Source organism: Tiliqua scincoides, chromosome 4 (genome assembly GCF_035046505.1).
Source record: "Tiliqua scincoides isolate rTilSci1 chromosome 4, rTilSci1.hap2, whole genome shotgun sequence".
Lineage (NCBI taxonomy): Eukaryota > Metazoa > Chordata > Lepidosauria > Squamata > Scincidae > Tiliqua > Tiliqua scincoides.
The window spans coordinates 111,177,264-111,204,415 of record NC_089824.1 but is presented as its reverse complement, the minus strand read 5'-3'; the positions used below and the strand labels follow the sequence as shown (position 1 = coordinate 111,204,415).

The window sequence follows — 27,152 nt, the reverse complement described above, 5'->3', positions numbered from 1 at the left end:
GGATGAACTGTCTGTGCAAAAATCACAGGGGTATGTCCTCCCCCTCCCTCCTCCTTCAATAATCATGCTACATACCAGTTGGTCTGCTTATCAGGGATGGGAAAATCCAGCATGGCTTCAATCGAGTCAAGCTGCAGAGTCACCACCCTCTGCGACTCGAAAGAGTCATAACAGGGTCACTTTCTGAATCTCTGAGTCAGCCTTTAGTGACTCTAGTGGACTTTAGTCGAGCTGCCCCCTCCCCCTAAAAAGCCGGCTGTGGAAAAAACAGGGTTGCTTCTGGGTTCTGTGTGTGTTGGAGTTCTCTATACTCACTCCCCTGCTGACCCAACCCATCCCCTGCTGACCCAACCCAATCCTTGACAGCTCTACTCAGAAGTAATGTCACTTCAGCCAAACATTCAGTGAAGGTCCCCCTCCCTACCAGCCATGCTGTGCAAAACGTGATTGCTATGAACTCCTTCCCTGACTCCTTGGGCTGAGTCGCCTCCTTTAAAGAGCCAGCCATGGGAAAAACTGGGCTGCTGCCAGGCTCTGTGTATATGTGTGTGATTTCTCTTTAACTACTCCCCTGTCTTCCCCTTTCATCTGCAAATGAGGCGGGAGGGGGTGGGAGGGACTGTGAGAGAGCTGGGACAGAAGCGGCAAGAGGGAGGAGGGTCACAAGCAGCAGCTGGGAGGCTTACCAGGACGACCCAATTCTTTGCAGCCCTACTCAGATGTAGTCCCACTGAAGCCGGTCATTCAATGAGGGTTCCCTGCCCTACCAGCCATGCCATGCAAAATGTGATCACTATGCCCTCCTTGCCTCCTCCATCTCCCTGGGCTTTTCAAGTGAATCATAAGGCAAGAACCTCCTTGGCTTCTCCTCCTGTCCTCCCTCAGTCAATGAACATCTCAGAACATCCTTTGTCCAATGATCATCCATTCCTTCCTTCCAATCAGAGATCGGAAAAGATAGCCCCGCACCGCCTCCCCCCTCATGCTCATATTAACCCTTCCCTGGCTCCAGGCTGGAACTCTCTTCTGCTCGCCTGTTGGAATGCTGGCCCCACGAGGTTTTCCATTCTGCAAAAACAGTAAGCAAGCACCCCAGGACGGGTAAATGAGTCAGCATGCGTGGGGATGAGCTCCAAGACAGGGGGGTCCTGACTCAAGTTTTTTCCAGTCTTTCACGTGCGTAACTCACATCACCCAGTCACCCCAAATCACGCATTTTCATGACTCTTATCCAAGTCACTGACTCGAATTCCCAACACTGCTGCTTACACACCAATACCTTCTTCACTTTTACTAAGAACAGTGACAATGAAGGTAAGCAGATGGTGAAGCGAAGCTCCTTCCCCTTTCTTCTTTGCCTTTTGCCTCATAGGGAGAGAGAGGTTTTGGGGGGTTCCACTTGCACATGTGTTTGCTCAAAAAGCAAAGTATGAAGTGCCTGGTGCAACCAGGTGCCAATATTAAACCCTTTCAGTGTGCTCTGCCTGTCTGGGTGAAGTAATGCTATATTAAGGCCAAGACCTTTAATATTAAAAAGCTACATTCATTCTTCTTCAAAATCAAGCTCTAGCTTTGCCACAAATTCAAGAGCACAAAAATTCAGAGTGACAGCATTAGATTGTACACACACACAAAAAAGGTTTATGGGTCTAGAACAGGGGTCTCTAAACTTTTCAGCCGAAGGACCACATCAAATATCTGGCATGGTGTCAAAGGCCAGAAAAAAAAATTAAATATAAAATTTAAGTAGATACATTAGAGATTGAACTTAGATGAATGACTGGAATGAATGAATGAATGAATGGGATCTAGTGTCCAGGATTTCTCCAGGCACCAACACAGCCCAAGAAATAAAGCACACACTTAAATGGACCCCCATTCCCCCCCCCCCCACAAGCATAACTCTGGTTGTGTTTGGTCAACTGGGCCAGAGGCTCTCAGGGGATCAGAGGCTGGGTGCAGGTTGGATAGAGGCACTCTACAGGCCGCATCTGGCCCCCAGGCCGGGGTTTGGAGACCCCTGCCATACTAATGCTAAAAACAAACAACATGAAAGATATGCCGTGGCTGTGTCCAGACATTAATGCTAAACTACAGTTTATGTGCACAAGTAGCTGTGAGCCTTGGAGTTGCACGCTCCCTTCTCCCCTTGTAACTTGGGTGCAGGAGCTTCTGTGTTAGCAGGAGACCACACTCTGCTTTGAGACCATGATAGTAAAGCACTTTCGTCCATTTTTATAATCCTGGCTTTCATAGTTGACTGGGTTCGGACACAAACAGTAAACGATTGCGTGCTGCAAATGGCAGTTAGAAACTTCTGTCCACAGTATATGAGGAGAGGGAGTAAGTAAGCCCAAAGTTTGCAGTTGCTTGTGCGCATAATGCTAAGCCATGGTTCAGTGTAAAATTTGCACAGCTGGAGTAACTTCCAGATACCGATGACAAAATTAAATGTCGTAAAGTTCTACTGATTTGAATAGGCACACAAGTACATTGAATTGCTGTCTAAGTAATTGTACTTAATAGACATATTGTAAGTAAGTGATATTTCACCCACTAGAGGTCAGAATTGTAGCAATAATTAAAACCAAAATAGCATTTACACACCCAATAGGCAACAGCAACCACATTCAAACATTCCAAAACCATCATACAAATAGAAAACTAATATTATGAAATATATTCAGATCTATATTCCCAACTATGGTTTGGTAACCAAGAGTATCCCTATGGACTCATAAATTCTCCCCCCCCCCCTTTGACATGTGCAGGTTTCCACTATCATTTCTGATTCTTGCTAACCATAGTCATAGCTGTGACTCCTGAGTTGGCAAAATGTAGTTGTATTCGTGCTAACCTCAAAACCAGAGTTGAAAACCCAACTTCTTCATATAATGGTTTCAAATCATGCTCTGGAGGCAAGATGCTAGACACAGTTTACCCATTGGATATCACAACAAACTATAGTTAGTGAAGATCAGAAAGTGATGAAGCATTTGAGTCTGAGGGGGCATTTTGAATTTGCAAAATATGGTTTGGTACTACATCTGAACTAAGTTCATTTCATGATTCTCTCCACAAGTATTTATAACTAAAATGAATAAATGTGAAACTGTTGAGAATGGTTGCACAAAGTTCTTAAATTTCAAAAAGTATTCATTTGTACTACATCATCAATGTGCAAATTAGTTTACAGAGTTTCTTAAGCAAAGAAAATGAGTGAAGTTCCTGCTCTCAAATTGGTCACCATCTAAAATCAACGGCTGGAAAGACAATACAGGGAGAAGAGAGAAAAAGAGAAGGGAAGGAAGCATGATTGGGAACAAAAGCAATTAGAAGAATTTCAACTTTATTACAGATGGGAATAATGGTCTCATGAAAAGGGTTGCTTTAAGGAAAATTATAACTGATTTAAATGAAATAAAGTGTAAGAATACAAGAATAAATACAACAAATTATCACTAAAACTTGGCCACAATGAATAGCAATTGTTAAATTCTGTAAAGCAAACATTAAATGAAACTGTTACAAATAATGATCAGAGAACAGGAAAAATCAACTCCTTGAAATTCAATGAAGAAAACTAGCACACAAAAAGGACTAAGGTTATGCAGTTACTTCCTGATGTACAAAGTTTTCTACATGAAAAGAGGTTTCAGAATGAGCTGACAACCTAGGAAGGACTCCACCACACAGTACTGTTGAACATGTAGCTTGGCTCAGGGTCTGCTTAGGATCACAGTTACAATTGTTTTAGTAAAAAGGATTCCAGTTGGATTTTAGAAAATGCCTCAATCTGTTTCAGCAGAAAAGTGAGAAAGATAGGGAGAGTGGTGTCCACAAACTCAAGTTCAAGGCAGAGATCAAGGCAGAAGATAGCACAATGGAGAGTGCCCATACCAGACTGGAGGTGATGAACAAATGAATCATCAGTGAAATTTCCAGCCTGGATGTTCACAAGCAGGAAGGTGAGGGGACTATGAAGTATGAGACACCAAAAAGAATGGCAAGGAGAGTCTTGAGCAACAACTGCTCCTAGAAAGTAGGCAAGAGACGTCACCTTCAGTGACTTATTGCAGGAGAGATACTCTGATCTCCAGTACAGATAGATAAGGTTGGACTGAATGGCCAAGCAGACCTGATCCATTGTGACTTTGGGGAGCAAAGGGAGAGCCTGATGAAAGCGCATGCTGCAATTACTGGAAGACTGGAGAGAAACCACTGCCTACTGCTATAGTGCTGACTCATGTATAGCACAATCTTTACGTAATTTTTGGAGACTTTGGGTTTTTGAATTTGTTTCCTTGTAAGGTCTTTGAATATCTTACCCTTATGTTTAGTAGCTAACAAAAAATTTGGTCTTCTTTAGTGATGAGCTCAGTTGCTCTGTAGTCAATAGCAGTGACACCAAATCTTGGGGCAGAGTTGAATCTGACGGGGAACCTTTGGTCAACTGACTCAGAACTGCAGGTAATGCTATTGTCCCTGAGAATTACCATGGATGGAGTTGGACTGGAACAGTCAGAGTTGGGCTTGCACTCAAATTGTGAGCCAGGGACTCCCAAATAGCAAGTGCTTTTTCTCCACAAGAGCATGGAAAGACTGGAAAAGTGATTATGATAAGCCAGCTTGGTAAACTTCTGACAGTGGATACAAGATTCCCTTTTGCTCTTTTCCAAAGCACAGCAAGAGGTGCTTGTGGCCTTCTGTGGCTTCAGCACACTGACTTCATGCTTTTTAAGAAACTATGAGCCTTTGGAGCTCTAAGCTTATGACAGAGATTTGAGCAATACAAACTAAAATGCAAAGAAAGAAGGAAAAAAGGAGAAAGACTACAAAAAAAGAAGAAAAGAAAAAGAAGTCAAAGTGGCCCACTTCACTTGGGGGAAAAAAACAAGAGGAAGTGCTTCACTATGCTACTGCTATGGCAGTCAAAAAAGAACAAAGAGGGAAGTGAGGCCCTGCCCATCTGAGCATACCTTGGAGTTGGATAGGACTTGCACCAGAAGCCTAGATGTTAAAGTTCTAGAAGGATTCAAACTAAGTTCCGTATTAGACCAGATACCTTGAGGAGATCTTGAAGATCTGTTTTGATTCTCTTAACAACTTATCAACCTATGTCATGTGTTTTCCTATTGAGGCCATTTTTAAAGTATTCAATTAAAATTCAAGATGTATTTTAATGTATCCACAATTTGCTTGACAGCTTGTCACGGGTGAGTGCATTTTTAATGTGCCTAAAGCCTTCACCCTTTTTTATAGTTGAGAGAAGAGTAGAGGCTCCCTAGAACTCAAGCTGAGACTTGAAAGATTCTAGCAATATCCCACTGCTCTAAGAGCATCTTCAAGGTTCAGAGTTACAAGGAAAAGTTCCACACCAAAACACAGAAAGAATTCAGGGAGGTGACCCCACAGCACTGTTGGTCTTGCAAGTGTATGGAATATCTATGAAACTCACAGCCCAATCCTACTCATGCTGGAACAGGCAGGAAAGGTGGCCTGCCCCGTATCCAGTGCAACACTCAGCAAGGGGAAATCATTCTTCTTACCCTGGGTAATGCATCAGCATCCCCAATGGGTCTACTCGGATCTGCGTCCACCTAAAGAGGTGGCTCAGATCCGAGCAGCCCAGCACTGAATTGACTGGGAGTGGGGTTGGGATCTGGCCCTTGGACTGGATCCTGGCTGCACCCCCCACTGAGTTCTGGGTCCCTGACTCAGCTGGCATGAACTTACCAGTGTGCCAGCTCTGTGGGGCCAGTGGCCTCTGGAAGCGGTGCACAGACATGCACCAGCCTTCTTCCTCTTCTGGATGCACAAAAGTGCTTGATGGCACTTTTGTGCCACCTCTAGGTCAGTCCAGAAACACCCCAAGGGCATTTCTGGATTGTGCCCTCAGAGTGATGCCACATAAAACAGCCTCAGTTGAAACATGTGACCTTAATTCTGACTCAGATATGGGTAACAGAGCACTAATATCCAATAGCAAAACCTTTAATATTAATACACTGTTTCTCAGGACATCAGATTCCCCTGGGGAATCTTTGTAGGAATCTTGTAGCAATTCCCCTGGGGAATTGCTTTGTAGGGCTATCTTTAATAAACTTTTTAATCAAAGTCAAAACTCAGTCAGGGAACATTCAGCCAGGCACTTAACTTCCAAACAGGAAACCTTATCACTTTGACAAGTACTATTTCAAAATGGGAAAACTTGATAAAGGATAAGGGAAATGTACAGTGCAGGCATGAGACCTACAACATGAGGCTGCAGCCTATGCACGGGCAAATGAGACTCCCATTTTATACCATCTGCACTGATTACCAGTATACTTCTGGATTCAAATCATGGTATTGGTTTTGATCTTTAAAGTTCTAAATGGCTGGGGACCTAAGAGACCATCTTCCTTATGAATTAGCCCCCACCTCCAACTGACATCTGAGACGTTCCTTCTCAGGGGACTGACATCTGAGACTGTACCCCGGGGACAGGGGTTGGGATCCAGCATAACCGCCAGGTCCCAGCCCCACCCCTGGCTCCCCGCACACTCGCCACTGGGCCGGCCTCCCCTGTCTCCCCCCGCCCAGTAACGCCTCCTCCCCATGCCCCCCACACCTACCTTTGCCGCTTAGTATCCACAAGCGGTGGCGTGGGAGCAGAGGCTTCTGCCTCTGTCCGCGCGTCGACGCATGTGAATGCACCAACGCAGCTCCCGCCTAAGGAGGCGCAAACATGCTTTATGGCACGTTTGCAACCCTCCAGGGCCACCTATACCGGCATAACTGCCAGTTAGGATTGCGACCTTAGATAAGCATAAATTTGACACTAGACATTGTCATGCTATTCCAGCAGGAAATTGTATACAATTTATCTGCTTAAATTATTCCTATTGGATCTCATACCTTTAGGACAAGAGGAAATCTGAAATGTCTCACACAGCATAGTTGGAGAACACACGAACATGGCAGGCTTTTTCATATGTTGGATTCCAATCATGTCATAGTTATAAATTCAAGCCTATGCTTCTAACCACCCAAGTATAGATGTGAGAAAATATGAAGAGCTTACATAGATCACTTCAGTATTATTGTCTGCCTCCCAAAGAGCTTCTTCAAGCACACTTACACAGTACTACTAACAGATACTCAACACTTTAATGTGAATCCCTCTTGCAAATGTTGCATAATACACAATTTTTCCTACAATTGTGAGCTCTTTGACAATGACATCCAGAAAAGGCATGTAACCAGTTTCACCTCAAGGTGCTCCACAATCTGAAGAGGTGATAGTGAGCTCTTCTCCCAGTTGATCACAAAGCCATGGATTTGAAGACACTCAACTGTCTGCTGGACATCCCACTGCCTCTGTTCCCTGGACCCAGGGTGGATCAAGATATTATCCAGATAGGGATACAGTAAGTCTGAAGTGGAAAAATTCCAGAATTCTGTGACCTCAGCTTAGCACTGCACGCTGCACAATATGCAGATTAGGTCATATGCATTCTATAAGGGGTTGCCTTTGAAAAATGTTCAGAAAACTGCAGCTGGTACAGAGTGCTGAAGCCAGAGTGCTCATGGAAAACTCTTTTTAGAAGCATGTTACTCTGATGTTATTTGCTCTACATTGATTTTGGATCAGTTTGCAAACCCATTTCAAAGTGCTGGTTACTACATTTAAAGCCCTAACGGTTTGGGACTAAAGTATTTAAAGGGCTCCTGTCTACTCATTAAGGTCTTTGGTATTGCTCCATGTTGCAATATCTTCAGAAATGCTACTGATATTAAAATGGGACGAGGCATTCTGAGCTGCAGCACTTCAACTGTGGAACTCTCTACCCTGCAAGGCTCATCTAGTCTCTTCTCTGGCAACTTTCTCTATGTTTACTGAAGTTAGCACTGTTTTTTTTTTCAGACATTCAATATTCATTGCCCTCCTAATTCATGCTAGGAATTATTACATTTTTGCTTTTAATTTTATGCTTTAACAGCAGCAGCAGCAAAGTTTTATAGATTCAGCAATTTTTTTCCTGATGTCTAATCAGAAACCATTCTCTTGCAGTTTGTACCCACGATCTAGTTCTACTTTCAGAGGCAGCTGAGAAAAAAATTGTCCCTTCTTTCATATGACAGCCCTTCAGGTATTTGAAGAGCACTATCATATCCTCTCTCAGCCTTCTCCAGGCTGAACACACCAAGTTCCCCCAACATTTCCTCATAGGGCTTGTTCTCGAACCCTCTGATCATCTTTGTCGCTCTCCTCTGAACCCACTCCAGTTTGGCTACATCTTTCTTAAAGTGAGGTGCCCAGAATGGGAAGTACTTGGCTTGGCAGCACAACATGTGAGAGGGATCTTGGAGTTGCAGTGGATCACAGGATGAACATGAGTCAGCAGTGTGATATGGCTGCAAGGGAGACAAATGCAATGTTAGCCTGCATTAGTAGAACCGTAGCTTCCAAGCTGCGAGAAGCCGTGGTTCCGCTTTACTCTGCATTGGTAAGACCTCACCAGGAGTACTGTGTCCAATTCTATACCTGCGTCTTTGGTTATTTTCGCCTAAGTGCAGAACCTTGCATTTGTCCCTGTTGAACTTCATCTTATTCATTTCAGTTCAGTACTCCATTTTGTCTAGGTCTTCCTGAAGGCTTCTGCAATCTTCTACTGTATTTGCTACTCCTCTCAGCTTGGTGTCATCAGCAAATTTGATGAGTCCCCATTGTATCCATTCATCTAAGTCATTGATAAAAACGTTAAAGAGAACCAGGCCCAATACAGAGCCCTGGGGCACCCCACTCAAAACTGTCTTCCATGTTGATATGAAGCCTTTGACAGACACCCTTTGTATACGGCTGTCAATCAGTTGCGAATCCACCTAACGACTGTATCATCTACCCCAGTGGTTCTCACACATGTAGCACCAGGACCCAATTTTTAGAATGAGAAACTGTCAGGACCCACTGGAAGTGATGTCATGACTGGAAGTGCTTCTTCATCAAGCAAGAAAATTTTTAACAATCCTAGGCTGCAATCCTACCCACACTTACCTAGCAGTGAGTCCCATTTACTATCAAAAGAATATACACAGTAGCTTGTTAAAAGTACAGGTCTGTAACATTTCCCCAAATGCAGTCACATACCATGGTAGCATTAAGTCTAATATACTAAAAATAAAATATTGAAATGAATGGGAACCCACCTGAAATTGGCTCACAACCTACCTAGTGGGTCCCCACCCACAGTTTGAGAAACACTGATCTAGCCCATATTTTACCAACTTGCTGATTAGGATGTTAAGTGGAACCTTGTCAAATGCTTTACTGAAGTCAAGATAAATTACATCCACAGCGTTCCCACTGTCCAGTAAGCTAGTAACCCGATCAAAAAAGGAGAAGAGATTTGTCTGACAAGATTTATTCTTGACAAATCCATGCTGGGTTCTATTAATCACTAAGTTATTGCCTAAATGCGTGCAGACTGTGTTTTATAATTTGTTCTAATATAATTCCCGGTATTGAAGTCAGACTGATGGATCTGTAACTTCCCAGGTCTTTTGACTAATTATTTTTATTGTGCTTGTGAATTTTTTTGTGTACTTTTTATTCTTCTGTGCATGCTGCCTTGTGGGTCCAGCAGGATTTGGAATCAGTAGGCGCCACTGGAGTTTTAGGACTGTGAAAGCTTACTAGAATTTAAGAAGTACATAAGACTCTGTTTCAAGTGGGTGCTCCTTTTTTTAGCAAGGGGAGAGTAACTGGCCCACCTCACCCCAGCAGTGTCTGTTCTAGTGGCTGTCTGCTGGTATTCATTTGCATCTTTTTAGATTGTGAGCCCTTTTGGGACAGGGAGCCATTTAGTTATTTGATTTTTCTCTGTAAACCGCTTTGTGAACTTTAGTTGAAAAGCGATATATAAATACTGTTAATAATAATAATAATAATAATAATAATAATAATAATAATAATAATAATTTGAATTTGGAGTACTTGGGTTAGATCCTTAAGGACGGGGGGTTGACTACTTGGCTCAAATGTATGGCCTTCTTGGCCTGTGGAATTGTGACTTCTTGCCATCATCCTGCAAATAGCCAAGTTACTGATCAAGTAGATGCTCTCCAGGCAGATGCTCAGCACCAAGTACATGTGAATAGATGTGTGTCTCCTGCATGGCTTGAGATAAAAGAACGTAGAACTTGAGCATGTAACAACACAGTACCCCTGGTGGTGGCAACAAGATGATGGAGCTCCCTCCCTAGGGGTGCCCAGCTGGCCCAGTCATGGCCTACTGATTTCACTTGGTGTTCTGATGCTTTGTACTGTTCCTTGGTTTGTTTAATATTTGTTGATTACCTTCTGGATTGTTTATTTTGCTTTAATTTGATGGTTCGGTTGTTTTGTAGTGGTGCTTTAGGGATAGATGGGTGGGAGAGAAATCTTTTAAATAAATCAGACATTTGGGAGATTGTTATTTTAACATACGGTCTCCTGCTCTCTTCATAGGAACTTAGTACATGGGGCTAGCCCATATTAGCCTTACAACTCAATGGTTAGACTGAGAGATAAATATTTGCTCAAGATTACCCTGGTTAAGTAGATATCTGTGTAATACAAGATTCACCAGATCATACTGGCAAATCACACTATTAACTCCTTTATCCTTTAACATCCAGGAACAGCCTCAAACATTAAAACAAGCATTATAGCATAGAAATGCTATTAAGTCTCACAACTCGTTCCCATATCTATAACAGTGATTTAGGAAGTGTTTGTACACAAACATACTTCCCAGTGTTTTTAATCCACAAAATTCAATTTCCATAAAATACAGGAAACAGTTTTCCCTGTGGCCCCATAACAAAGACAAACCCAAGGAAAGTGGCAATTCATTTCATGTAAAGATAGACTATTCTGATTGAAGGTGGTTTTATTTTACCTCACAGAGGAGTAAATCAATTATGTGGAAGACCATGCAGAGTGGGAATTTGGCAGTAAAGAGGGTGAGAAACCACTGGGATGCATACATATGAGCTTCCAGGTTCTGTTCCAAAAAATGGCTGTACAAATCAGGCAGCTGCTCCTGGAGAATGAGATAAAAGAGAAAGCTGTAGTACAACTTCTGTTCTTTGATGTTTACACACACACACCCAGGTGTCTTACAAAACAATACTTTATTTCAGTGTTCCCAGACTTTTTAGCAGTGGGACCCACTTTTTAAAATGACACTCTATTGGGAACTATCGAGGTTTACGAGAAGACTTTTAAAAAATCTAGAAAGAAATAATTTTTGTTTACAAGTAATAATAAGCAGAAAAACATGCTCAACCACTTACCATATCTCCCTATATTTACACAGACTGGAAAATTGCAGGAGCTGAGCTCTTTGCAGGGCAATTAGCAGCTATTTTTGAATAGCCTCAGAGCTTGAGATAATTAGTTATCTGATCTTTCCATCATCTCTGTTTGCATTGGAGACTCTGGTCTGCAATCCACCTAAATCAGGTCGTATCCCATCAGTGGGTCCTGACCCAACAGTTTGGGAACTACTGCTCTATTTCCAAATGCAGTATAGTTTCTATACAATTGAGATGTATAGAAACTATCTTTGGCATAAACTAATGTGGACATAGCATCTCCTAAGGAAACAAACACAACTATACTGTCATTCATTAACTGATGGCTACTTCATACATCATGTGTGTGGAACAAATGCACAATTATCACTGCGAATTATATGCGAAACAAGGATGTAACATACACTATTCCCTCTTAAGGTGCTGAGCTCCATGCGTTAATGTGGATGTTTTGTGATGACGTGATAATGTCATTGCCAAATGTCCAGAGGTGGCATACCGCAACAGATGCAGCACCACACAGTTACAGAAGAGGTCCACACACTGGAGCAGACGCCTTACAGATAACACTGGTGATATGGGAAATGAGGCAACTGAGAATTCTACAGCTCTTGTAGGTACATGAGCTCATGTAGTATACATGCAGTAGAAAAGGTTTCTTCTCTACTCAGGCAAGAGGTCTGGTCTAGAGGGTAGAGCCTCCGTTAGCCCGAAGACAACATCAGAAAGTTGCCAGTTCGAGGACACCAGCAGCTCCCTGAACAGCTGAGAACGGTGAGACCTTGAAGCAGCTGATAAGCTCAGCTGAGTGATTCCATCTGCTCTTGGTGTGAGCAAGAAGTGTCTTGGCTGCCTTCCATGTGAGAGATGGAGCTGCTTGTCAGCCTGCGTGGGAGAACTGGAGGCCAGAAGTGAGACCAAACCAGGAAGATTCATTCTGAAATGTTGTTGGTTCTTGAAAGAGAGAACCTCTATGACTGTAAAAATCCCCTTGAGGGATTTAGAAATGCTTGCCTATGCAAACCCCCTTGAATAAAGTCAGAGGAGTAATCCGATGACCAAAAAGGCGGTATATAAATAAATACCTAGTTATTATTATTATTATTACCTCATCATCGCTGCCCCCCCATAAAATCTACCATTTTACAAAGTAAAAGATGAATCCCTAATCTTGACCCTACCTGAATTAGTTTCTCCAGTTGGTAAAATTTGCTGCGAAGATTTTCTAAGTTGTTTTTATAGAGGTCCCGCAGGCCATAGTCATACATGATCTTCACCAGCACACAGAATGCTTGTTCTTCAGGCATCTAAATGGAGACCAATTATTGAAGTGAGGCCCTCACTTGAGATCTGTAATGTCTTACACCTAGAACATCTTCCACATAGAAAACCATAGGCAATGGGGATGTCAAAAACCCATAATTTGCATCCTTAGATCCCTCACTTGACTTGGACAGATCTTCTCTTTCTTTAACTCAATTATACACAATTTTACTACCATTAGAGCAAGCCACCCTTTTCATCATGCTATTTTTCCAATGGCTCAGGATTGTGTTCTCTTGGTTTTTAAATTTGGTAGATTCTTCTATGTATTTAATGGATTTTATTTTTGGATTGCTGTTTGCTTGCCTGACCTCATAAGATCTACTAGGGAAAAGGTTGGCTATTGTGGCTGGCCACGTTGCTTTTGCTTGCGCCCTACTACTGAGAGATCACAGCCAAAACGCAATCTTCCATGCCCAGTCCCTGAATGACAATTCCCAAGCAGCAGTACAAAAATGCACATGCACTAAAGAAAAGAAAAAGAAAAGGTAGAATTCTCCCCAAACATTCCTGCAAGCCAATTTAGTACTCAATAACAGTTTTTATTTCTATCATTCACAAATAAGACTTGCAACTGGTGACTAAATCGTGATTTGTGAGAATAACTATCTTTATACAACAAAACTAAATTAGTATTTTTGTTCATGCACTCAACCTGGCTAAAATGTAGGTAATAAAATACATTTTTCCATGCCTTCAACAAGTATGTGAAAAGTCAAATGAAAATTCTACTTGTGTATTAGATATCTTGAAACACTATGGTTTAAAATCACCTAAAATTAATCAGGCCAATTAACATCAGATTGTGATAACTTTTCCCTAATGGAGATGAGGGAGACATAAGTTATATGGAGCTTTGGGATTGGTTAGTGTTTTAGTAAACAGAACTGGTCTCAGGCCACTTCTCGTATGCAGACGGTTCAAATGATTCCTCAACATAATGGCTTTCTGGGCATAAAGGGGTTTGACTTACATCCACTTCCCTTGAAATGAACTCCCTAAAAGGCTCTCATGATAGAAACAGATTCTGTACTAAAAAAGTAAGAGGGTGATAGAGGTAACTAATTCAAATAACTATCACGCCAGTCCTGATTTATTTGAAGTAGTAAATTATACCTACTCTCACATGTGGCAACAAGTAAAGATCAGGAAAGGGAAACAATACTAGAAATAATTAAGACATGAAAAAGATAAATAAAAAGTTTAATTTGTCTTAATTTGAAACCTTTTAAATGATCATAAGAATACTAATTCTGTAATGTACTCACATGCAGCAGAAGAACAGCAGCAAGAAAGGAATGACCTTGACAATAACCAATTTCTTCATCATATACCGAATATGCCTGGAATAGAAAGGCAAGTTTGATTACAAACAAATAATTAAATTCCATGATCACAACTCAAGTGACTGCACAGATGAGTCTCTGGACATCTCTTTTGTCAGGAGCCCTTACCCCAGAGGCATATGTGATTATTAGAACTCCTTCACCCAAATAGGAAGCCTCTGATTCTACAGTATCAGTATGATTCACCTAAGGCTGGGGTCGGCAACCTGTGTTTTCAGAGCCGCATGCGGCTCTTTCAGTCCTCTGATGCGGCTCCCCAGTGGGGGCTGGAAGCGGGGCGCCCTTCCCCTTGGCCTCCGCCCAGCCAGCCCAGCCCCGAGGGCACCTCACTCCGGCGCGATGTGCTGTGGGTGGCTGCTGGTGAGTGCGGGGCTCCGCTTCTCCCTGCAAAGCTGCAGCTCCTTCCCTGCAAAGCGCCCCCCCCCCCGCGCGCACGGCAGCTCCTTCCTTGGCAGGCAGGCAGGCGCAGCTGCGCTCTCCTGGATCTGCTCTCCCCGCCCCACTGCGAGCAGGTGGGGGGGCAGCTGGGCACCTCTTCCCTGCGCTCTTCCTTCCTTCGCCCTGCAGCAGGTAGGGGGCTGAACGGAAGAGGCGAGGCTGGTCGGAGAAGCGCGGGAGTCGCAGCGCTGCTGAGGCAATGGGCAGGAAGGAGCGAGGTGAGCTGCATTCCTGTCCACACTTCCCTGGGAGGAAGCCCCGTTCACTCTACTGGGGCTGACTTCTGAGTAGACAGGCAGAGGAGCCTGTCCACACTTCCCTGGGAGGAAGCCCCCTTCACTCTACTGGGGCTGACTTCTGAGGAGACAGGCAGAGGATGTCCCCTGGTTTTGGTGTTATGTGAGAGTGTAAAGAGCATCTCTCTATCCACTCTGTCCATCCCCTGCATAATCTCAATCATATCCCCGCTCAGGCGCCTCTTTTCTAGGCTGAAGAGGCCCAAATGCCGTAGCCTTTCCTCATAAGGAAGGTGCCCCAGCACCTACAAGGGAGCTACAAGAAGGGGCTACATTATAAAAATGGGACCTGTAAGAGGGGAGCGCGTTATAAAAGTTGCATATACAAGAGGGGAATGCATTATAAATTGGGACATACAAGGGCGAGTAATAACTATATATCTCTTTATTGTATTGAAAAATACTAGTCATTAGATTTTGTATTTCATTGTACCTCTTTTACATTACTGTGGAAAAGACACAAAGATGACTATTTACTGTTGGTCAGGATTTTCTGCTAGGGAGGGCACCAGCCCAAGTCTTGCCTATAGCACCAAATTGGCTAGGGCAGGCCCTGGGAAAATAAATTAGTATTTAATTTAAATGTTTTTTATTTTAGCTCTTTCGTTTTTTATATGTAACTCTAAATTTAAGATTATGGTGATCTTGTAACATTAAAATATGTTACATATTGTTTTCTCTGTAGCAGTTCATTCATTTCAAAAATGCAACACACTATAGTTTTTTTATACATAGCATAAAGGTAAAAAAAACTATATATGCAGTGTTATCTTCATTTTAGATGTCAAAAGGGTTTTGTGGCTCCCGAGGTTTTCTTTTCTCCAGAAAACAGGTCCAAATGGCTCTTTGAATGTTTAAGGTTGCCGACCCCTGACCTAAAGTTCTGGGGACTGAATGTGTTTCCAACTGTTGGAATAGCCCACAGGAAAGATAAGATCTTGGTCCTTTGGAACCCCGCAAAAGGCTATGGCTGTACTGAAACAGTACAGGTTGCGTTCCTGCATTTGCAGAGATCCTGTACACTGCTGCCATACTCCTCCAATCTGAACAAGGGAACTGCAACTGAAAACATACTAGTCCGTGATTAGGTTTAGATAGTATGCATTAGGATTTTAGTTCATTTGCCTCTAATGCCAAATTCTGATTCAACTTAATTTTAAGGACTTTTTTTAAAAAACTAATGGTACTTTGCCAACTTTTGCTTTACTCCTCACTTTCCTTTTAATAAGCTAAATTTTTGTTTTCAAATGCCATTGCCATCAGACCAGAATACAGAGCTGTTGCCCCCTTCTCTCTTACAGATCACTTGTTGCTAACAGTACAGGTGGAGCCTGTTTATCTATGGATTTTACATCCACGAATCTGGCTCAATGTGGGTCCAGGAGACCAGTCTTGGCCCCACCTGAACCCTCTAAGGCAACCGAAGCTATGCTCCAATAGCCTCTGGAGGACTTTCTGAAGCCCACAGAGGCTGTGTGCATCCGCTCGGGTTTTCTGTGGGTTTCAGAATGGCCCATAGAGCCAAAAAAAAAAAAAAATTCTGGTTTCCCAAGGGATTTCCCTAGGGATTTCATTATCTTTAGTTTTTAGTATCCACAGGGGAGGGGGGTTCAAGAACTGATCCCTCGTGGATAGTGAGGACCCACCTGTATAAACTCCTAAGCATCCATATAAGTGCAGAGGATCTGGGCTTAGTCAAGTCAGGAAATTACAGCTTCCATGTTGAGGGAATTCTTGCAATTGGGTTCTCTCCAGATGGGAGGAAGGAAATCTAAAACCAGACCCCTTTTGCTTTGATTCTCCCTTCCTGGTGGAAGCAGCTAGCCTTTCAGCAAGTGTAAGTTTTGTCATTTCTGTCATAATCACTCCAGAAAGAGCCCAAAGATGTGCAGGCAAGTTAGGCGCACAAGATGCATGTCTTGCCTTTTCCCCATCTCTCCATGCTGTGATGACCAATCAGATCATCACAGCCTAGTATAAATTGCTTTGGAAATTCAGAAGAGTTTCAATGTGGCATGGGGCTGTGCTGTTCAAAGAAAACACAACTATCTTGCATCTCAAGCAACTCTGCATTATGGCCTATGTCTAATAGCACAGTTTATTTTAAGTAATCATTAAATGCATACTACTTTGTGTAAAATTGTTTGATGCTACCCCACAAGTAACCATGACAACCACACACATCAGAGGATTTTGTGTTATCTCCCTTTGGTGAGACAGAATTCAGCTTTTTCTCAAATCTACTAAAAGCCTATAAAGTCAGTGTAATCAGAGCTTACAGTGGGATATATAAAAGTATGTGTATATGGTGGGCAGCAGTGGTGCTCTCAAAATACTCTCCCTGTCTTCAGACTTGTAGGCTATGTGTCACAAAAGGTATTTTCACAGCATAAGTGACACTGACAATCATAAACTTCAGTAATCGCATCATCTGCACTTGGCAAGTGCCACATATTTTACTACAAATGCAAAGATATTTTATGTCAGCTCAACCTTTCTCTTCATCATTCTCTCAAGGAACTGACAAACACTCTACATGCTTTTTGAGCTACTTAGGGGCCTGGCACAACCTGAAGTGCCACCTTATGCTGACACGACCAAATGAGAGAGAGAAGGGGCAACTCCAGAGATTCAAGGACCACCATGCTTTGCCATTGCTCATCAGTCCTGCAATGGAAAAGCTCACGCTAAATAGGGGAGGATTATTTTCCTAATGTCCCAAATAGGAAGCAGGAAGAAAGAAGACTGCTAGCTACTGTTTTTCTCTTGTCTGACTGCATCACTCTAGCTGTGCACAGCCACAAAAGCCTCTCCATTGTCTGAAGCTCAGTGGGTAGGTAGGAAACCAAGCACTTGCAGGCAACAGCATCTTTAGGGAAAAGTTCTCCAAATCAAGAGCAGGGGGAAGGTTCCCCCAAGATCCTCTACCCAGTAGTTCCCAAACTTTTTAACACCGGGATCCACATTTTTACAGACACTCTACTGGGATCCACCTAAGTTTACCAGATTTTTAAAAAAGGAGATCTAGAAAGAAAAAATATTTTATTTCTTTGTTTATAAGTAACAATAACCAGAAGACTCTTAAACATTTATCTTCCTATATTTACACAAGCATACAAACTGCAGGATCTGAGCTCTTTGCAGATCAATTAGCAGCAGCAGCAGCAATTAGCAGTACAGGTTGAGACGAATTATTTGCATGGATTCCTTTCCAAGCACTCACTCATGGATGGCAAAAAAAGCACTATAGCAAATCAATTTAAAAAACAAAGTTTCTTTGTGATTTAAAAACAGCCTTGCTGACCTTTGGACTCTAAGATAAGAGTCATTAAGAAGACAATCCCATCAACCAGTCCTGCTCCAAGAGCTCAGAAAGCTTCAGTCAGCCCCTCCCTTCACCAATGCAAAGCAATCACCTTTCTTTCACATGCTCAGGGGAAGGGAGGGGCCACTGGAGAGAGAAGGATTGATTGATTGTCAGCCAGCTGCCTTCTCTCTCATTAAGGAGGCTATTGTTAAAGGACTGTTCGGTTTTTTAAAACTGATTTTAAAGGGGTGCATTTTCCCCTTCTCCAGGGATCAGCACATCCCTTCTCATTTGCAGGGGCCATTGAGGTGTTGAGTCAAATCTTTTCCAAGTGGTGAAGACCAGAAGTAATTGTGAGGAGCTCCAGAAGGATCTCTTCAAACTGGCAGAATGGGCAGCAAAATGGCAGATGCGTTTCAATGTAAGTAAGTGTAAAGTTATGCACATTGGGACAAAAAATCTGTAGTAATCACAAGTTGAAGCAAAGACGACAGGCTGCTAAGATGCTCAGTTGAGTGCCAGGGGCGAAATGCGGCCACAGCCTTTACTAAGCCCGCCCCTTCACTTTTTATTGTCTCTCATTAACAATACAAAAGCAATGTCTAAGTTACCTTTTGGCCACTCCTCTTTCCCAGGCAGAAGAGTGCATTCTTTGCTACTCTCTTATCTATAACTCATGACTCATCTCTGTGTCTTTCCCTGCACTGTGCCTCAAGGCTTCCTACTTCTCATGCCACAGAAAGCTTCTAAGGTTTTCCTTAGATGAGAAAGGAAAGAAAGGAGAAAAACAAGGAGGGGGCGAGTGTTCTCGCCCAAAAGGGTGGTCATGTTTCATAGAAAGCTCTGAAACTCAGTGCCTGTGCACATTTACACTACTACAAAATCAAAACTTCACATATAGGCTAATGGGTTCTGAGCTGTCTGTGACAGATCAGGAGAGAAATCTTGGAGTGGTGGTGGACAGGTCAATGAAAGTGTCAACCCAATGTGTGGCAGCAGTGAAGAAAGCCAATTCTATGCTTGGGATCATTAGAAAAGGTATTCAGAACAAAACAGCTAATATTATAATGCTGTTGTACAAATAGATGGTAAGGCCACACCTGGAGTATTGTGTCCCATTCTGGTCATCACATCTCAAAAAGGATATAGTGGAATTGGAAAAGGTGCAAAAGAGAGCAACTAAAGGCACAATCCTAACCTCTTATGTCAGTGCTTTCCAGTACTGGCATAGCGGTACCAATGGGACATGTGCTGCATCCTGCAGTTGGGTTTCACTCAAGGAGGCCTCCACCAAGTAAGGGAATGTTTGTTCCCTTAACTTAGAGCTTCATTGCCCTTATGTCAGTGCTTATGTCAGGGGTTAGGATTGCACCCTAAGATGATTACTGGGCTGGGGCACCTTCCTTATGAGGAAAGGCTATGGCGTTTGGGCCTCTTTCGACTAGAAAAGAGACGCCTAAGGGGGGACATGATTGAGACATACAAAATTATGCATGGGAAGGATAGAGTGGATAGAGAGATGCTCTTTATATGCTCACATAACACCAGAACCAGGGGACATCCACTAAAATTGAGTGTTGGGAAGGTTAGGACAGACAAAAGAAAATATTTCTTTACTCAGCGTGTGGTTGGCCTGTGGAACTCGTTGCTGCAGGATGTGGTGATGGCATCTGGCCTAGATGCCTTTAAAAGAGGATTGGACAAGTTTCTGGAGGAAAAGTCCATTATGGGTTACAAGCCATGATGTGTATGAGCAACCTCCTGATTTTAGAAATGGGCTATGTCAGATGCAAGGGTCTCTTGTTATCTGATGTGCTCCCTGGGGCATTTGGTGGGCCGCTGTGAGATACAGGAAGCTCGACCAGATGGACCTATGGCCTGATCCAGTGGGGCTGTTCCTATGTTCTTAAATCCATGTATAAAAAATCCATGTATAAATAGGCTGGACCTGTATCTGATTTCTGAATAGCCTCAGGGCTTGAGGCAGTTATCTGATCTTTCCATCAACCTTTGGCAACCCACTAAAAATCAGGTCTGAACCCACAGTTTGGGAACTACTGCTCTACCATCTTCCAATGGCCTTTCCCCAGTCCAGTTCCTACTTGGACAATAGCAGGAAAAGAGGAGGAAAACGGAAGAAATAAATATGAAAAAACTGAAGATTAAAAGCAAAAATATTATTTATGAGCCTCAAAACAAACACCTTATAAACTGCCACAAGACAGAGCAAGTCTGGAAGAGCAGGTTCCCCCATGCAAACAACAAGACAGGTTGTTAGGACCCTGCCTACCGTTTCACAGCAGGAGCTAACCTGAAGGTTCTGGAATGTCCTCTGGGAGACTCAGAGAATAATTACTTATAAATATCATGTGATATATGTAATCAAAACCATATGGATCTCCAAAGTAATCTCTTCCAAGAAAAACTATTTATTGTATATATTTTCTTTACAGGCAGAGTAAGATAAACTTGGTCTAAAATGACAGTGAACGCTTCCCAAGCCAACAAAACAACCAGTTACCACCACCACCCCAACCTAAAATGAACCTAACTTGGCAAAGATACTACATATCTACCTTCAAATGAACAGGAAAGTAAGGAATGAATTGCTGCAGAAGGAGTGGTATTTGAAAGAATGTCTCCATACAAGCACAGTAATAGGCAACAGTATTACTTTCTTATGCATGGAAGCAAAACACATGTCTGAAGGTGAACATTCCCCTCCTTGCCCCCACAAATTATATCCTGGACAACAGCAGTATAGAAGATGGCATCTATTATTTAGCAAAGCACATTTTTGCTTATTTGCTTGGATATTTCATTTGTCTATATTTCAGCTTGAGGAGAGAAATATAGTCATGCGCCACTTAACAGGGATCAGGACTGCAATCCCTGTCATCAAGCAGTGCTTGACGCAATCCGGTCCCTCCGCAGGGAAGGGGATGCTCTGCTCTCCTCCCCTCTGGAGGGTCATCTGAGCTGCCAGAACGTCGCAAAGTGGTGCATACCTGTATAGACCACCATTTCTCAAACTTCCTTCAGTAAATTCTTGCAGGGGAGGGGCTAGGGCAGCTACGCAATCCCCAGGATCGCGTTGCTAAGGGGGGGCGAGGGGGGTGCTTTGCACTTACTTCAAGGAGGCAGGGCTGCACAGCGCTCCCCGAGGTTTGGAACTTTCACTAAAAGTGGGCGCAAAGCACTTCTGTTTTGCAGGAACAAAACAGATCCTGGGGGTTGCGTCACTGCCTCCCTCCCCTTCCCCCGCCTCTTAAAGGGGCAGGGGAAGCGTTACAGGAACTGGTGGATCACAACCCACCAGTTTGAGAACCTCTGGTATAGACAAATAAAATATCCAAGTGAATAAGGAAAAAAAATTGGTTTGCTATAATGAATGCCATCATCTATACTGCTGTTTTCTACAAGGTCACTAGGAGGGATTTTATTTCAAAGGAACAAGTGCCATGCCTATATCGTACAATTTTGCCAAGATATTCATGATAGCAAGGGGAGAGTTAGTATATGCCCCCCCGCCTAACACTGAACATCTGTTACATCTGCTGACAACGAAAACTTATTGCCAATAGAATTTATTAATTCAGCAGCCTCTGGAGTATGTTAGTTTAGATAGCTTCTGCTCTGCATCTGGAGTTTTATCTGGAACTTGCTATGCAGTGTCTAAACTGAAAAAGCACTTTATTTAAGTATGTTACTGCACTTGTACCTTCAGGTAGAAAGTGCCCATGCACAATTTGCAGGGCTTCCCCCTTCTTGTAGCCTCCTACATCTCCCTTTAAGAGAGTTCCCTGCATCCAAGAGAGGCTTTTTGGGAAGCACAGTAGTCTGTAATGGGAAGGAGAGAAAAGAGGATGCCTTGTGCAAGCTTCTATGCCAGTTGGCTCATGCAAGTTGGCATCTAAGGAGGAATGCTTTAAATCATTGAGGTCATTGGGTCCAATGAGTCCTGGGAATGACTACAGAAGCATATAACAATGCAGATAAACTAAGACCAAAACCAAAAAGCAAAAATTCCTGTGACAATGGACATTTTCCACTGAAGACGAACAAGTTAGGAAGCAATAATGGAGGTTTCCTTACCCCATAAGTTTCGGGCCACATAATCAGAACCCTAATGGGACTGCCCTGGTACATTTTTAAAATGTAAAGATAAAGATTGCAGTCCACTTCTGGTTTTCAACTGCCAGGCAGTCAGCTGCAATGTGACGTCGCAGCTCACTGCCTGGCGACTGAAAACCAGAAGTGGGTAGCAATCTTTATTTTTTCATTTTCTAAGGCTTGGAGAGCCCTGCAGAAGCTTCAGAAGGGCTCCCTGCAACCCCAGGAGGCTGCTGCTGATACTGGTGATTAAAACGAAGGCCCCGTCACCCCTGGTAGTGGCAGAGTCCTGGGGATTGGGTTGCTGCATTCCCTCCTCCCCTACATAGACTTACAGCAGCTCCCAAACTCCCAGAGAGGAATAATGAGGTGGTGGGGGGGGGGTGAGATTGTGTAAAACCCATATTACACAGGTTATTGGCTGCTTTGTGAGCTGAGATGCATACATTAAAATAAGAAATTAATAAATTGAAACAGCATCTGTGTATTAGCTAATCAGTTGTGTGGGGGAGAAGAGTGAATATCTCATTTAGGTATACTTGATTTCATGGGCAAAAAAATACAGCATGCACAGGAGTTTGTAAATAGAGAAACATATAGGTGGAGTGAATGTGGAGACTTATCCCCACATGCTTAATGTGGCCCCCTCAGCCATTAGCTTTCATTTCTGATTGCCTTCACCATTTTCCTTTTGAGAAAAACCCTCTTTTTTCCCTTTTAAAAACAATTCTCAAGGATGACATACAGCCCAGTAAAAAGAGATTGACAATGCCTGGTACTCCCTACTGTGGGCAGCAGTTACATAACAGCAGTTGCTATTATTTTTAAACAAAAGTACAAGTTTATTGCTTTGAAAATAAGCATTGACTATATTTTCACTATTCGAAATTGTTTTCAAAGCTGGGTTTGCTTTCTTAAAAAATTCAGGAAACTTTCTAGATCTCAGTGTTTCAGTTTCACCATCTTTTCAACAAAAGACGGAGAATGCAGGGATTGGCGTTATCAAAATCTGACCATCATCTCAGTTCCCAATTTCCTACCTTTCTGAACTCCGAAAGATAGTGGAAACACACAACCATATAACATTAACCCACTATATAACACATAGTGTTATAACTATAACAATGCTTTTCTTCACTGCAAGATAGTTAATGATTAATTTATGGTGAAAAACCAAGTATTTGGGTATCAGCTGTGCAAATCTGAATTCCAATACCTCATAAGATAAAAGGGAAATGTTGTTTACCTATACATTCCCTGTCTTTCAGAGGTGGCAGGGGGAGGCAGACATTATATGAGACAACACCTCCCCTTAGCTATAGACTAGGTCAAGTTGCTAGGGTACTAAGGGGCTAGGCTACTAGCATTCCAGAATAAGCCCATAAAGCCAAGCCCCTTATCACTATTCAATATTTTTAACACAATATATCTGAGAAACAATAAACTCAGAAGAACATATTGAAGATGTTCCTGAAAGCTAGAACTTAAAAGTGGATTTCATAGTTGAACTGCATTGCTCGGTAAACAAGGAAGGAAGACTGCTTCCCTCAAAGTCTCTGAGAATGGAAATTTAGCAGCTAAACAAAATTTCTATTTCCCCAGAGGTGCCAGAAGGAGGCAATGGCAATACACTTCAACACACAACACACATAGGAGGAAGGGACACTCAGCACTTTGACTACTGGCAATTGATACATGAAAGGGTGGGTGATCAATGAATTTCAGAGCATGAGGTTATGTCAAGGCTCCATTCATGAGTAATCACTATCTCTCCTACTGTACCTAGGGAGTTTGTCAGCACTTCAGTCAGGTGAGTGGCAAACAGGTTGATGCAATGGTTGATGCACCAAAGCGAAATAGCACAATTGAAGTACAGGACTCTGAATCCTGTGCCCTTTTGTTTTATCTGTGAAGAACATACTTGTAGAGTTGCCTGATAGTTTTCCATGACCCCTCAAAAGTGGAAGGAAGTGGATCAGATTTCCTTGATCTTAAGAGAGCCACAGTAAGCTCACCAGCCCCAAAGGTGGATCAGGAAGGCACACTACCAAAAAAAGTCTTTGTAAGAATCTACCAGTGCAGGAAATGTAGTTTTGGGAACTTGAGTCAGGTAGCTTGGATCTGAGTCACAAAAATGCGCATTTTTCAGTGACCCTGCAACTGTGCAGTGCGTGGAAGACTCTGAAAAAGACTTGAGTCAGAGCCCCCGACTCAGCACTTGTCCCCAAGCATGTTGACTTGAGTCTGCCTATGTCTGGGGGTGCTAGCTTACTATTTTCACCATGTGAAAAACGTTGTGGGGCCAACATTCCAACGGTGAGCAGCAGGAAAGTTCCAGCCAGGAGGCAGGGAAGGGTTAATGAATCGGGTGGGGGGCGGAGGCAGTGAGTTCTTTTTTCCCCATCTCTGATAGGAAGGAAGGAAGGAATGGAAGATCATTGGTCAAAGAATGGCCTTTTGGATATTTTTATTGGCTGAGGGAGAGCAGGAGGAACTCAAGGGGTTTCCTGCCTTACAATTGGTTGCAGAAGCCTAAGGAGGTGGGAGAAAACTTTTGCTCGATTCTGCTTTCCAATCTTATGGCTTCTTTGCTCTGTTGTTGTTACTTGGGGAAGCAACCTTCATTGAATGACTGGCTAGAGTAGGACTACTTCTGAGAAGGGCTGCAAAGAATCAGGTCATCTTGGTAAGCCTCCCAGTTGCTGCTTGTGACCCTCCTCCCTCTTGCCGCTTCTGTCCCAGCTCTCTGGGTCACGAGCCAATTTCAGGTGGGTCCCCATTCATTTCAATATTTTATTTTTAATATATTAGACTTGATGCTACCATGGTACGTAGCTGCATTTGGGGAAATGTTACAGACCTGTACTTTTAACAAACTACTATGTATATTATTTTAAGAATAACAGTCAATACTCCTGGGTAAGTTTGGATTGCAGCCTAGGATTGTTAAAAATTTTCTTGCTTGATTCCTGACAGATTCTCATTCTAAAAAGTGGGTCCCAGAGCTAAATGTGTGAGAACCATTGGTATAAACAGAACGTGTTGTACAGGTTCCAGCTATGACTACTTTTGATTAATGGGTAAGTCCAAAGACATAAGAAGGACTAAAGTATAGTCCACATGTTGTAGGAGTTTTAGCTTGGATTCTGCCACTATCAACCAATCATTCAGGAATGCAAAAACCAATGTCAGAAGAGCAGAATGACCATAGTCATAGATCTCATGAACACCACTGGTACCAAAAGGAACCTGCAGAGATGCTAAAAAGAAGCATCCAGCACTGATCATGTTTTGTGCTACATTTTAAATAATCCCCATGTTCCAACATTGAGGATATATTGCAGTATGTGTCATCTAAATCTATGGCTGGATATGCAACACCTCAGACAGGTAGTGTTCAACCCTAGACTTCCTGACATAGTTGCATCCCATTTTGTAGCTCAACAAAATCTTGAATTGTCAAAGTGGGCAAGACTCTTCTCTGTTCCACCAGGAGCCTTGAAGAGATACATGTAGCAGATGAAGGTTGTTCAATCATTTTTCAACCCAATCACATGCAGATTTCAAAATGAATCAGAATAGAATCAAATACTAAAAATAGCGGAGAGATAGATTAACCAGGACAAACTAGGATATTGAGTCCCTTGAAACACATTCAGTATTTCCTGTTAAAGTCACTGCAGTTGTTTTTCTGATAAACACAAGTTGCTTTAACTAGAACATGTGAAACAATAATATGGATCAAATTAAGTTGTACATTGCAGTCAAAGCAGTATAAGCAGCTAAGACAACTACTTTTGCCAATTATTTTGGTTCCCTGTAGCAAAACACCTTCAAATACACAGGCAGGCATGAAAATAGGTCACCAGTATTATTCCATAATGCAGTGAGAAACAGAAAATTAAATCTTTTTATGTGATGGAAAAAAGAAATACCCTGTAGGAGAAAAAAAATGTTGCCAAATATCTTACATATCCAGTATCAGAAGATGTATTTTGAGGCATTCAACAAGTTCCTTACAGAGTTTTTCAAGCAGCGATTACATGCTTTTATTTTGAGTTACACTGCTAAAGTTTGCATTTCTAAATAATCAACTTCATGCAGGAGAATACTCCATCCTTAGTGATCAGTAAAATTAGGAAACACATTTACTCACAAAAGTGGAAGCTATACTAAAAATTCAGTGTCTGAGATCCCACAAGCCGTCAAACCAGGGTCTCTGACAAATGGAAATCCTACATTGCTTGTGGATGGGGGATGAGTGCCAATGTACATAAAATGGCAGTGAATATAATCAGAATTGATTACATTCAGTTTGGGCAGACCAGCATAATGTTATCATAATCAATATGGAGTTGCTGCTTTGCATTGTAGCCAGTCTCATAAAATCCTTTATCATCACCAAGTGAAGAATTCCCCATCAACACCCTTTCTCACTCCATTTTCAACATGGTTCCAAATTTTTAAAAAAATCCAGAAACTGTGTTCAGAATAATGCACTCAATATTAAGATTTGGAGAAACTCTTTTCATTCATTCGATTTTTACCCCACCTTTCTCTCCAAAGGATACTCAAAGTGATTAATCATAAAAACCCATAATTTTTCATACAATTCCAATCTTACCTTACAGATTTTATACAGAGATTCCTGTCCATCTCCACCTGTGTCTTTAAAATATCCATGTGCTGGGAATGTACGATGAACGTCTCGTGCAATGACACTTTCCTGGGTAGACTCCTGTGAAAGAAAAAAAAAATCCAACACATTCAAAATACATTTATAACAGGGAGAAAGCAAAATAACTGTCAACACAAAATAAGAACATGCATCTGACAAATTCTATCACCACCCCCTACCCCCAAGTTCCCACCTACATAATAAATTGATTAACATGGCAGGGTAGGAACCAGAAGATTAGTTCATAGCTCTTGTAGAAAGTGATTTGTCACTCCGGCTACAATTCTACACACACTTAGAGTAAGAGC

The 27,152-nt window shown here is 42.4% G+C and overlaps 1 protein-coding gene across 4 annotated transcripts in view; it reads right to left on the bottom strand.

The window, feature by feature from the left end:
- The window catches only part of RABGAP1L (RAB GTPase activating protein 1 like), a 231,946-nt gene that overhangs the window by 72,350 nt on the left and 132,444 nt on the right, over positions 1-27,152 (bottom strand). For all 4 annotated transcript variants that reach the window (XM_066624190.1, XM_066624188.1, XM_066624187.1 and 1 more), the window contains 4 exons: positions 26,791-26,904; positions 13,935-14,009; positions 12,525-12,650; positions 10,926-11,069 (listed from right to left, as the gene is read on the bottom strand). In XM_066624190.1, the coding sequence (XP_066480287.1) occupies positions 10,926-11,069; positions 12,525-12,650; positions 13,935-14,009; positions 26,791-26,904 (459 nt within the window). The remainder of the gene's footprint in view (positions 1-10,925; positions 11,070-12,524; positions 12,651-13,934; positions 14,010-26,790; positions 26,905-27,152) is intronic.